At 37.1% G+C, this 10,455-nt stretch overlaps 1 protein-coding gene across 3 annotated transcripts in view; it reads right to left on the bottom strand.

Moving 5' to 3' along the window:
- Window positions 1-2,452: 2,452 nt before the first annotated feature.
- The window catches only part of LOC105217138 (general transcriptional corepressor trfA), a 103,338-nt gene continuing 95,335 nt past the window's right edge, over window positions 2,453-10,455 (bottom strand). For all 3 annotated transcript variants that reach the window (XM_029043410.2, XM_029043409.2, XM_011191996.3), the window contains exon 5: window positions 2,453-9,559. In XM_029043410.2, coding sequence (XP_028899243.2) covers window positions 6,726-9,559 — 2,834 coding nt within the window. In that variant the 3' untranslated portion in view covers window positions 2,453-6,725. The remainder of the gene's footprint in view (window positions 9,560-10,455) is intronic.

The raw sequence follows: 10,455 nt of genomic DNA, 5'->3' as shown, positions 1-10,455 counted from the left end.
CGATAAGTAATTGAGCATATAAGTATTACTATTGGTATAGACGATGGGTCAGTGTCCTATTAAACCGTTTTAATACTATATGCCCTCGGTGATTTCGAAGTTTCATGTATTTTAAAGAAACCATGTATTTGAATGAAACCATATAAAGAAGAAATGTACTTTAAATAAACTTTTCTCGAGCTGGAGATTTGCTATACTGATTAATTTACCTTGTTATGAATTCTAGATAAAATACAATATATCTTGTAGCCGGGTATTAAGATTTCTTCAGAGTAAGCATTAATGTGGAAGAAATGTTCCATTATTGGTCTTATAAAATACTATTGCTTGTTAGCAAATAATATAAATAAATTTGAATGTATTACTTTTTATACTCTCGCAACAGAAGTTGCTAATAAAGTACTATAGTTTTGTTCACATAACGGTTGTTTGTAAATCATAAATCTAAACGAGTTAGATATGGAGTTATATATATCAATACGTTGGTACACATGTTCCTTGGGACTGTCAGAGAGTTGCTATTGTTAATGGACGAAATCGGTCTACTGCCATGCCCACAAAATGGCGAAAACCGAAAACACATAAAGTGTCCTAACTAAGCCATAAATAAAGTTATGAAAGTAGTATTTGATACAGAGGATTACGCTAGGAGTGGGCGTGGACCTGACCCAAATAGCTTTTCTGTATATATCTCGCAAACCACTAAAGCTATATAAGCCAAACTTCATGCAGTATTTTCCCTAACGTATCATAACACACCAAAAAGGTGAAATCGGAAATTGGATAATAAAGATTATGTTGAAAATTACTAAAAGTGCATTAACTCATTAACATCAGAAACACTGACTTTTGCAGAAGAAATGGCGGAGGAAATGGAAGATGAGCAAGGCAATTTTTTATTAATTGACAGATGTTTTATGTTTCAAAACCGTCTCCCCCCTCACAAGACAGGTTATTTTCTTCGGTATAAACTCTGTCTGTCTCTCAATAAATATTGATTCAAATTTCGCTTACTTCTTTTATTTATTATTTTATTGAAGTCTCGGATAATCCAGTTCGCCGAAAAAATATCTGTATCGGCAAACAACTAATAAACAGATAAACAATTAAATTTCTTAGGTTTGAGCTCTGGACGGATTGAGTATCGGAACGTGGAAATATGGGAAATATGAAACGAACGAATTCATAACATATTTTTATTTTTATTTGTTTAGAATTCAGTTTAGCCCTTTTAACTTTCCTAAAAAAGTCTGTTGCATATTTGCAGTAACACTTAAGTAGTCATCGCTATACATCTATGTGATTTTTATTGAGCAAACAAAGTTTTATCAAATCACGAAATATATATTTTACATTCATAATAGAAATAGTACTCAATAGTCTGAAATCAATTACTTGAGAATCTCACATCGAGAATGACTCTCCAGAATCACCTGAAGCTTCGTTGGGGTGTTCTTATGTACCCAATTTATAGTCCAAGTGTTTACAATCAGATTCCAGTCTATGGCAAATCATTTTTTTGGTAAAAAAGGAATCTTGTTAAAATCGACTGTTCCAGTTATTTACCAATAAGGTTGAAGGCTATTATGTACATTTGACCTGAATTTGATCATTCTAACCATGCTAAATAAAGCCAACAAATTAATGCAAAAATAATGGTTTCACTTTTGCCAGACATTTACTTATGGTTGGGAAAAATAAAAAAATAAGAATTTCAAAATTCAATGGAAATGTTATTAGAAACTGTGTCCAAAACGTTGGATAAATTGCTAATGTTGAATATTTTGTGAATTGAGTGTTTAATCTAGCAGCGAAGAATTTTTATTAGATGTCCTATGCAGATCGAATTCTAATTAGGCATTTTCCAGTTAAATGCTATTATTTGAAAAATATAATGAAAAATAAAAATAATAAATATTTTTTCAATCATATTCAGAATACTTTTGTGACCAACAACATACTGTAATAAGGTTTTATTATTGGAATTTAAATGAATAGCATTAATACATATTATAGAGGGAACTTACCTTTGGGATTGCCGCCGCAGCGGCACAAAAAGTCCACACAACCATTATTTCACTTATTATTATTAATATTTATTATATTTTTTGCGCATAAAAGTTGCTAACATAAGTTTATAATGACTAATTAATATGTATAACATACTCGTACATACAATGAATGCACTTAAGTGAACATAAAAGCCAAAGCTTGCATTTTACATAATGGCTTTTGCGCTGTTTTTCCATAATTTTTACACGCTTTTTATGTATTTGTGTGCTAGACACACACATACATTGTGGATTATTTATGCATCGATATGTTACTTAAATTAAACGCGCATTCAGATTTTTGTTGAATTACACCAATTCAGTGATACTATTGCCAAAGGTTGCACCGATAATGCAACTAATAGCACAAATGACGCTGCTGCCGCTCAAATATCCAAAGAAAAAATTAAAAGTATTCATGATATGTTATATAGATTACTATTTGCATATCTACACTTATGTGTACTGTAATGAGCAGAAAACAAACTCTATCTTTATATATATTATATATACGTTTATTTATGTATGTGTGTATGGGTGTATGGGTGTATGTGTGTCTTCGTTTTTTGTCGCTTATATTTATATTTCATTTGCAAACTGTTTTACTTTAAAACCTGCTATTATTTTAAAATTTTCACAATAAATGTTTGACGCTTTAAAATATTTTATTTTGCGCTTACGCTGCACTTTACGCTTACGCTAAGCTGTCAACGTGAGGTTTGCGTTTGAAAAAAATGAAATTTTTTCCCATAAAATCATACGTTCTGCGGTATGCGTTTGAAATGCGCTGCCATTGTTAAACTATTATTTATGTTTTTATTTTGTGCGCAATGAATATTTTTAATCTTTAATTGATATTTAATATGCAATTAATATATGTGTGTGTAACGGTGTGGTTTATTGCTTTTGCTGCTGTTGATTCCAAGATAATATTTCACACGAAATCAAATGCAGTTGTGTGTGTGTGTGTGTGTGTAATTAAATGCATATACATTTGTATGAATATATGTTAATGCAATTAATTTACTGTTTATGAAGTTTATTGACATTGATATTTAATCCATTTCAGTTCAGTTCAACATCTAATATAAAACCGCTGTAGTGTATCTTTTGAACTGTTTTGGTAATGCTTGCTCTTACGATGACCTAACGGATAACGTTACACTAACAATGTCAAAGTGCATTACAAATACGAAAGCCTGGTAACAACTTGTCTATGTAGATAAGCTGTCAAATTAACTCATACTTTATGATATGCTCATTAATCGAGGTGGAGGGTAAGACTTATTTATGACTTTTTTGTAAGCTTTTCCACTTAAGAAAATTATTTACTTTTTTAATTTTGTTCACATTTTAGGCTCAATCGGTTTCAAGTTCTTGTGGAGAATATGATACGAAAGTGTCAAAAAAGTGTGAATGGAATGATCAAATTTGCATTTAAAATTTTTTCTGGGCTTTACTTCCGTTTCCTGTCAGCTACTTCTTCCTTAAAACATATTTGTTAAAATGATATTTAATATTAATTCATAATTCCTATATTTAACTTAAACACGCATATACCCAATTTCAATTTGAAATTAATGGCAATTAATGCAAATGGTAGCACATATTCTGTCTGTCAGCTGTATATCGGATTTGACATTTTTGTCAAATTGAACCATCAATTCTACCTCTTTCTGAAAACCGGTATTTAGAAGTTAAGTACGTTTCAAACGACTGTCGAAAGTTGTGAGATTCATTCCTTTTCATTTGGATTGTGATTTTCTCTAAAAAGTTAGAATTGCATTAATATGGTCGGATCGGATCATTTATGCTTGTAAATTATTGTTTTTTGACAAAATCAATAGCATAGTTCTGGCCTTTCTACGGTCGGTTTCAGGACGAAATGTCCAAACGATTTCCCATTTGAAAGTTACTTTTCAAGAATTTTTTTATTAGTCGTCTTCGATTCGCTATATTGGCGCGTTGCTTTCTTTCCCAAATATTTAAATGCAAAAGCAACAACAAAGTAAACGAGTTGGATTCGATACAAGGGATTAAGTGGATATTATTAAAATGAATAGCTATATTCTTCAATGCTACCAACTTGTGACTTTTGACAAGTTTTTCTAATGCGAATGTCGCAAATAACAAATTACTTTCAAAATTGCATCAAATGTGTCATTATACAAAAATTTAAATCTTTAAATGGAAAGCGAAGACATGCCCTAAATATTTTATTTATATTTTAGTAATTAGAGACTCGAGTTAAAATTGACTTTTTCAAAGAGAACTATCAAACATTACTATGCTTCAAGTAATTCATGCGACCAAACATTTGCATGTATGTTTTTTAACAGTTAATTTTCAGTGTTGCCAATATGTTTGAAATTTTAATATAAAATGAACGATTTACTACTCTCTAACGCTCGAAGAATCGGTGGCCGCTTTCTATTATCAAATTTAATACACACTCTTTTAGTCTCTGAGGAGGACTTAGAGTCGTCGGCAAAAATGCCTAATGCTTTAACGAAGTAACAAATTAAGCTACAAAACTACAATTTAATCTAATCTCTAATCTATAGCTTATAAGGACTTAAACGCAACTCTTTAAAACCATTGTTTTAAGGTAGATATTGCTCTGTCTGCCGACCCTATAACTGTTGGTCATGAAATGGAAAACTTGCTTTATGTACTAAATAGCCAGTGCGTTCCTGGATACCTCTAAGTCCTTTGAAATTAATATCCATTTAAGCATAAAATTCAAACTATACAACAAATCATTAAAACTTCTTTAGTGTGATTTAAGAAAGATTTTGATTACTTATGTTGCAGAAGCAGGCATTTCTTAAATTCCAACTGGAGTATGTATGAAGTGTGAAATGTATCAGCCACTTGAAAAGCCAGACATATTTCTAACTGTACACATATAGTATGTATACGTAAACGCATGCATAAGTGCCATATAAATAATGTACTCAATTGTGATTATCTGCAAGATGTAACATGTCAAGAGCCACTTTTGAATGTGTTATGTTGCAGTTAGTTGTCAATTTTCAAAGTTAATAATTCATATGAACCCTAATGCGTTTGCATACATCATATTTGCGCTTACATAAACTATTGATGTTGTTTGTTATGACAAATATTGCAAATATAAGCCCATTTGTGTGGCCGGTGTTGCTGGCTTATATCTAGGATGCAACAAATATTTACAAACACAAGACAGCTGGAACATACAAATGCGCATTCAAGTGAAATCGCTTCAAGAGACTTATATGTATGTATGATGCAAAAACAGTCGACTTGAAACTGTATAGTGGTATCTTCAAACTGTTACTTTATGTGATTTTATAAGAACAATTATGAAATAGTTAGAAAATGTGCAGTGGCGTATGCATTCAGAATTATAAAATAATTGCGAAACTTATTAAAGTTCCTGTTACAGCGCCATGACCTTTGACAAACGGAGCTATAATTTATATTGTCCAATGAAGGAGATAACTACAATAAATTAGTATATTTGTAACTGTATACCGAGGCGACAGTTTTGAACGCATAGAAATTCGTGTCCGACCCAGCTATACCAAGTCTCTGCAGGTGGGCCCTTAGAGATAGGTGCCCAGTGATGACCCCTGTGAAACTGCTTTGTTCTCTTTTGCTCAGTAGTAGTAATAAGAAGTTTTTTTGTCAGTCCACTGTCAACATTATCTCATACCAGTTTTGTGGTACGACTTGTCGGTGAATAGTAAATATATAGATGTTACCGGAACAGCTTTTAACCGATTCAAGTTTTTATTGGAAATGATATATTCTCTTGCGCAAAAAAAATTAAAAGAATTTGCGAAAATCTGATTATTCTCTGTCTACTACCATTTCAAGTGGTGATTCCGAGATATTACGTTTCAGTGGAGGGTTGCGATACAACGGCGTTTATTTACTTTTAATTTTGATCAAATAACATCTTAATTTTCACTTTAACACATATTTCGCCTTTATTAATGTAACATTGTTGCTGTTCTACTCTTTATTGTTCAGAAATATAAATATACAGAATGTACGAGTATTGATATGTAGTAAAATATGTATTTCTATATTTGTTGTGAGCAAATAATTCAAATCAAATTGCTGACTTAAGTATATTTTTGTATTTGTGAACTCAAGTTGAATGTTGGAAATCAAGACTTGAAACAAATGGAACACGTATCAATCGTCATCAAAAAAAGAGTATATTAGAAGAACGTGTCGTTAGTAAAAACTTACTACAGAGCCTTCGTGTCCTTTTGTATAGTAAGGACAGAACGGTAACGGAAATCGATTGCGTAAAAACATAAACATTGTTTAGATGTTTTGTGGCACCGGTGCGTGTGTGTTGAGTTGCACAAGCTGTTTGCCATTGTAGCGCTGCGGTGGTGCAATGGTGCTGCGCTCATTTCGTTCTGATATAGCTTAACATTTTACGTTTTTTTACTGCTCACGTGGCTTCAACTTCCTTTAATACTATTTTCATTTACTGCTTTTGTTTTTGTTTTTGGTTTTTACTTTCTACAACTCCATCTACACTGTCGTCTAGGTCAACATTTTTATTATCGTTTTCGTTTCGGTCCTTGTGCGAATGTTTGTGCTGCTAGTCTATGTCTCCGTCATCTCCGTCCACGTGTCTTTCGCTGCCGCCGTCATTGAAGTGCAGTGAATTTAAGGCATTGGGTAGTGATTTTGTTCGAAATCTTTCTGTCGTTCAAGCTGCGCCTTCTTTGTGGTCTCCAGCCGACGATCAGTGATGGCCACAAATGGCAATCGTTGCTTGCGCCCGGTATTGCCGGTGCCCACAAGTCGAGGTGACGCATCAATCACACGGTGATAGACGAACGAGCTAATGGTACGTCCCATAACAGCATTAGCCACACCACCATTGGCGGCATCTGCGCCTTCTGCGTCATCACTACCAACGCCACTCGGCGTCACCGCAACCGCAGTAGTTGTAATGGCTACCGCGTCGTCACCACTCATACCATCATCACCATTGGCTACGGGAGTTGTCGTCGTGGTTGAAGCGGTTGTCGCTGCAGCGGTTATCGTTTTATAAACACTCGGCTTGTAAGCGCTGAAACGTGACAACGATTTGTGGTAACTGCCGCGTGTGCCTCCAAGACCATTGACTACAACGCCGCCAGCAGCACTTGCCACATTGACACCGCCTAGGCCATATATATTGCCCCATCTGTTATTGTTAAGCTCGCTACTTGCTGGTGCTAAAAAAGCTAGTTTGCCACGACTGCCGCCGCTCGGTGCAAATTGCGCGCTACGACTGCGCGGCTTGCCGACGAAACTGCCAGCGTTTGCCGGATATGAGGGCAAGCGAAAAATTGCTGCTTTCGGTGCGTTCGGCGCGGGGTTGGGTGTTGTTAATTTTTCGATTTGCCAACTCATTTGTGCGCTTCCTGCCAATTCGTTTGCATTCAATTTATTTTCGATTTCCTTTTGCCAAAAGTCAATGTCGCCCTCATCGCCAGCATAAGTCTCGATATCTGTGTCGGCTGAAATGCTAACATCCTCGTCGGGTAGTTGGTTGTTTGATTGTGGCGTCGTTTTATAGCTGCTGATTACATCTGACTTGCTGCTGCTCACATTTGGGTTGGCGGAGATTGCTTCAGCTTTTGCCAGCACACCTGTTGGCTCCCCTGTCGCCTGTATAGTGGCAATTTGCGCCAGTCGTTGCTGTGCAAATAAATCTTGATAGTGATGTCGGTCTTCCTTGCGGTTATTGTTGTTACTCGCACTAATGCCGCCAGTGTCAACGCTACCGATATCACGATTATGATAGCGCTTGCGTTTCTCCTTAAGGTAGTCGTCATCGATACGTATTCTACCACCACCGGCGCTCCGACTGCTGGCATGAGGGCCCGGCTGCAGCACCGATCTCGACCAAGTGCGTGCCAAAGTGGGTGGAAGACGTGTCGGTGGCGGTAGTGTGCCCTCAAGCAAATTCAACAATTGCTTATTTCGTCTATTGTACTTCTTGATGTAGGGCGGCAAGTTGGCGTCTTCGTCATGACTATTTTGCGCTTCTTCTAACTCGGCAGCGCTCTCATAATCATCGTCGTAGTCTTCTACGGTATCAGCCAAATCGTTAGCGCCGACCTTTATTTCAGGGTAGAGTTCAGGGTGGTCCTCGCGGTAGTGTTCATCATACAACTGAAACTGTACGCGTGCCAAGTGCGGCCACTTGGCATAGTATCGCTCCAACTCCTCCAATTCTGTGATTTGATGGCCCAGTTGTCGCGCTCCGTGGCCCATCATCTCGTGTTCAGTTTGCTTCGGGTGTTGTTTTGTGTATGAAGGCGGTGGTATCGGTGTCTGGACCATACCCAACTCCACTGCGGCCTGTGTGTCAGCGGCGTGGGGCGATGGAGGAGCAAGCAGTTTTCGCTCATTGGCATCGGCTCGATGTTGCTGCTGCTGCTGTCTGTTGCTTGATTGATAATGTTTACTATTTTGATGATGCTTGTGATGATTACTGCTGCCACGTCGATGTTGTTGTGCGTCATGGTGTTGTTGTCGTTGCTGATATGTTTGTGTGTGCTGGCGATGATGTTGATTCCGTTGTTTTTCGTGGTGGTGTGTGTGATAATTCTGATGTTGTTTTGCGGCATGTTGTCGCTGCAGGTGCGGATGAGACTGTTGCTCCTGCACATGCGGCAGCTGGCTGGCTGCTTTTTCACGTTGCACTCTATCTTCGTTGCTGTAGACTTTAATACCATTACGCAACACTGGGCTTACTCGTCGGTACCAGTTATTATTGTCAGCTGCTATCATGTGCTCCATGCTACGTTCGTGCGCACGCAAACGCTCCTCATCCTCTCTAGACAGCGCCGCATCAGTTATACTCGTGCTCTGCCCTTCGCCGTCGGTTGGCTGGTAGCTTTTCATTAACACTGCTTTAGTCGTCGTATCCCCATCGTCTCCTGTATCCAAGTAATAGTTTACTTGCCCTTCGTAGAATGGTTTTGAGTCGCCACCTGTGCGCCTGCTACTGTGCGCCTCGCTTGTAGCCACCACTCCGGCGCTCTGATTGCCTACAACAAATATTGGTGATGCTGGTAATCCACGTGATTTTTCCGCTTCAATTTTCCTTACATATTTTCTTAACGTGTATGCATGTTTTTGCTCTCTGCCGTTGGCAACATTTTCCCCCCATTGTTGTTGCTGCCGATAGTAATCGGTGTAGTTGTCATTTATCAATTGTGTCTGTGTCGAGTTGAGTGTGTGCTTAGCACTCATTTCAAATGCATTTCCCATAGGCGGGAGTCCTGTCGACATGTACGGCGTTGCTGTTGTTGTTGCTGCCTCAATTGCTGTTGTCATCGCCTTAGCTGTCAACGAGGCTATCGTTGCATGACGCAGGTAATCCTTATATTTTTTCTTGTGCATTTTATGTCCGTAACGTCGACTGTTGCGACGTTGCGCCTTGAAGCGCTCAAAGGCCGAGGAGTGTGAGTGCGTTGCATGAGGCTCACCGGTGTTGGACGCTTTATTCGCAATGCAAAAGTGTTGATAATTTTTGTTGTTTGTATTTGGTTTTTGTATGGGATTGCAAATTTAGATTATGTAATGTTTGTGATTCCAGGAGGTTGTAGAGAGGGAGAAACAAAGAGAAAATGTAATAAATAGTTAACATTTTTGCTGGTAGTAGTTGTTGACAACAATCACTTTCATTTACACTTCATGTACGCTGACACATCACAATTAGACAGATACATAATTATACATACAACTGTGTTCTACATGCAAAATCTACCTTCAACGAATTTTCCCTCCAATTCAATAATCTATAATTCAATAATTAAGACGAACTACGACCTTAGTCACGCCAATATCGAAAAGACTGGTTTAAATCTACATTCATACCACTACCTAAGAAAAGTAATGCCGAGCATTGTAGTGAATACTGTCTAAATAGTCTAATGTCGGTTGCTCTTAAAGTCATTCCCCCCAAAATATACAGAAAATGTGAAGAATCCATGGGCAAGACATCCATTGGATTCAGATAAGGTCTTGGAACATGCAGGCGTTGTTTTGTATACAAGTTTTGGTTCAAAACTGCAAAGATGTCCAAAAATATATATTTTTATGTTTTATTGGCTATGAGAAAACTTTCGACACCATTAAACACTACAAACTTATGGAAATTCTTCGTTCTATGGGAATAGATGACAAAGAGATTCGTTGCATAAGAAATATATAAAATAAATTGCCCATGTAAGAATCAAAGGAGATACAAACGAAGAAATATAAATTACACGAGGTGTAAGAAGTGGATGCATTCTGTCACCCTTGTCATTTAACATATATTCGGAAGTAATGTTTCAGAATCGGTAACCAGTATTGATCAAGATGTGAAAGTGAATGGTCTTTTCATCACTAA

Source organism: Zeugodacus cucurbitae, chromosome 5 (genome assembly GCF_028554725.1).
Source record: "Zeugodacus cucurbitae isolate PBARC_wt_2022May chromosome 5, idZeuCucr1.2, whole genome shotgun sequence".
NCBI lineage: Eukaryota > Metazoa > Arthropoda > Insecta > Diptera > Tephritidae > Zeugodacus > Zeugodacus cucurbitae.
This window is presented reverse-complemented; position numbering and strand designations above follow the sequence as displayed.